The 2202-nt window shown below is 43.1% G+C and overlaps 1 protein-coding gene across 1 annotated transcript in view; it reads right to left on the bottom strand.

The window, feature by feature from the left end:
• Window positions 1-222: 222 nt before the first annotated feature.
• The window catches only part of ZSCAN21 (zinc finger and SCAN domain containing 21), a 5016-nt gene continuing 3036 nt past the window's right edge, over window positions 223-2202 (bottom strand). The window contains exon 2 of the mRNA XM_030888763.2: window positions 223-1752. Coding sequence (XP_030744623.2) covers window positions 935-1752 — 818 coding nt within the window. The 3' untranslated portion in view covers window positions 223-934. The remainder of the gene's footprint in view (window positions 1753-2202) is intronic.

Genomic DNA, 2202 nt, shown 5'->3' with positions numbered 1-2202 from the left:
TAACTTGTGGAGCTTGAGAAGAAGAAATCTTCTAGATAGGAGAGAGATTTTTCAGATGTTGGCATAGGTATAAAGTACATCAGTCTAAACATGAGGTCCAATAATGAAAAAAATATATTCAGAAACAAAAGGGCACAAGCATGCATCTACTATAGAGTCTATCTTGAACACTAAACCCTCTACCCCAAAGCCACATCTCCCCAAAGTGAAACCAGACTGTTCTTTATAATGGTTCAACACATTGTTTATTTTACTGGTCTTGAGGCATTACGAGATATTATAAGCTTATTCTGAATCTATTAAATTGTCGGAAGTGACTCCGTTCTTTAAACATCTGAATTCACTAAACCTATTCCAAGGGTTACAATTATTAGTCACAATGTTTCTCCTTTAATTATATTTGGCACAGTGGCATCACTAGCAGGGGAAGGTGGTGTATACTGCAGCCAACACTGTCAGTGTGATATCAAATGACTCCGGCGGCAGATGGACCAGCACTACAGGGGCAGGGGACGCCAAGGCAGTGGCATCACTAGGGTTGGTATCACCTATCACCCAGCTTGGTTAAGTCCTCATCACCAACCTTCCCATCTCACCCTTCAGGGTGTGGTTGGCTGGCTGGCTCTGCTCACTCTGTGCGCCTGGGTGTGAAACCATAAATGACTGCACCAGATGACACTAACTGGTGACACCACCACTTTGGATGCAACAGTTCAGCTATACAAAAGGCCTGGCCAGTATGGTTTCCTGGGACCTGAGGTATGGTGAGTTTTCAAAATGCGAGCAAGGCGCTCACTGAGGCCCTGGTTCCTCAGGGACTCCTTGATGCTGAGAGGAGGCAAAAGCCACCAACACAGTTTATATTGTAATGACTAGGTTTCTTCTTTGCATTTATATTCTAAAAATAAAATGTAAAAAGGTGTATACTAGACAGTTATAGTATTTCCCCCTCTCCGGTGTGGACTCTCTGATGTTTGGAAAGATTAGACTTACTACAGAAGGCTTTCCCACAATTATTACACCAATAGGGCTTTTCCCCAGTATGGATTCTATGGTGTTTATTAAAATTTGAGCTGTGGTTGAAGGCCCTACCACATTCCCTACACTTATAGGGCTTCTCGCCAGTGTGGAGTCTCTGATGTGAACTGAGCCCTGCGTGCTGACTAAAGCGCTTCCCACATTCCTTACACTGATAAGGCTTTTCCCCGGTGTGTGTTCGATAATGACGAACGAGGCTGGCTTTACCGCTGAAAGATTTCCCACAATCTTTACACTGATACGGTGCCTCTCCAGTGTGGCTTCTCTGATGTTTGAGGAGATCGGAGCTCTGACTGAAGGCTTTCCCACACTTGCCGCAGTCGTAGGGGCGGTCCACCATGTGGGTTCTGTAATGAAGGGTGAGGTTTGAGCTGTGGCTGAAAGCTCTCCCACATTTGGTGCACACGTAAGGCTTCTCCCCAGTGTGTGTTCTCCGGTGTTTAGTAAGATTTGAGCTGTTGCTAAAGCTTTTCCCACACTCGGCGCATATATAGCGTTTCTCTCTCGTGTTAAGATTCACAGGGGTTAATTCAGTGACTTCCGTGGGACCTAGGTCTTGGAGAGGTCTGGCTCCTCTTTCCCTTTCAAGGGTTGCCCACTGCCTTTCTAAGCTGGCCTCATACTGGTCATCCACAATCATGGGGATGACAGAGTCTTCTTCAGACCTGTGCTGCTTATCTGTTGACTCCTCATTCTGGGCGTTCGATTTATAATCTGAAACAACAAACGGGATAGAGATGTTTGCGGTTTTCTGCTATGAGGAAAATCTGTTAAAGGAGAAATAGGATCAACAGATGAGAACAATCAATTCTGAAGTGATTAAATACAGCTCTGTGAGAGGTCACACTATCCCACATCATATATATCACATACAATATATAAATATATATACATGATCTATGTTGTGTGTGTATAATACATATATATATACATAAACTCTCACTATACTGTATTTTCTTTTTAAATTTTATTTTAAAAATCATCTTATTAGGGGCTTATACAACTCTTATCACAATCCATACATCCATCCATTGTGTAAAGCACATTTGTACATTCATTACCCTCATCGTTCTCAAAACATTGGCTCTCCACCCAAGCCCCTGGCATCAGCTCCTCGTTTTTAACCCACTCCCTCATGAGCCCTTGATAATTTATAAATTATTA

This window comes from Echinops telfairi, unplaced genomic scaffold (genome assembly GCF_000313985.2).
Source record: "Echinops telfairi isolate 266 unplaced genomic scaffold, ASM31398v2 ScPeMD7_5;HRSCAF=22, whole genome shotgun sequence".
Taxonomy (NCBI): Eukaryota; Metazoa; Chordata; class Mammalia; order Afrosoricida; family Tenrecidae; genus Echinops; species Echinops telfairi.
The sequence above is the reverse complement of the archived record's forward strand: the minus strand, read 5'-3'. Positions and strand labels throughout refer to the sequence as shown.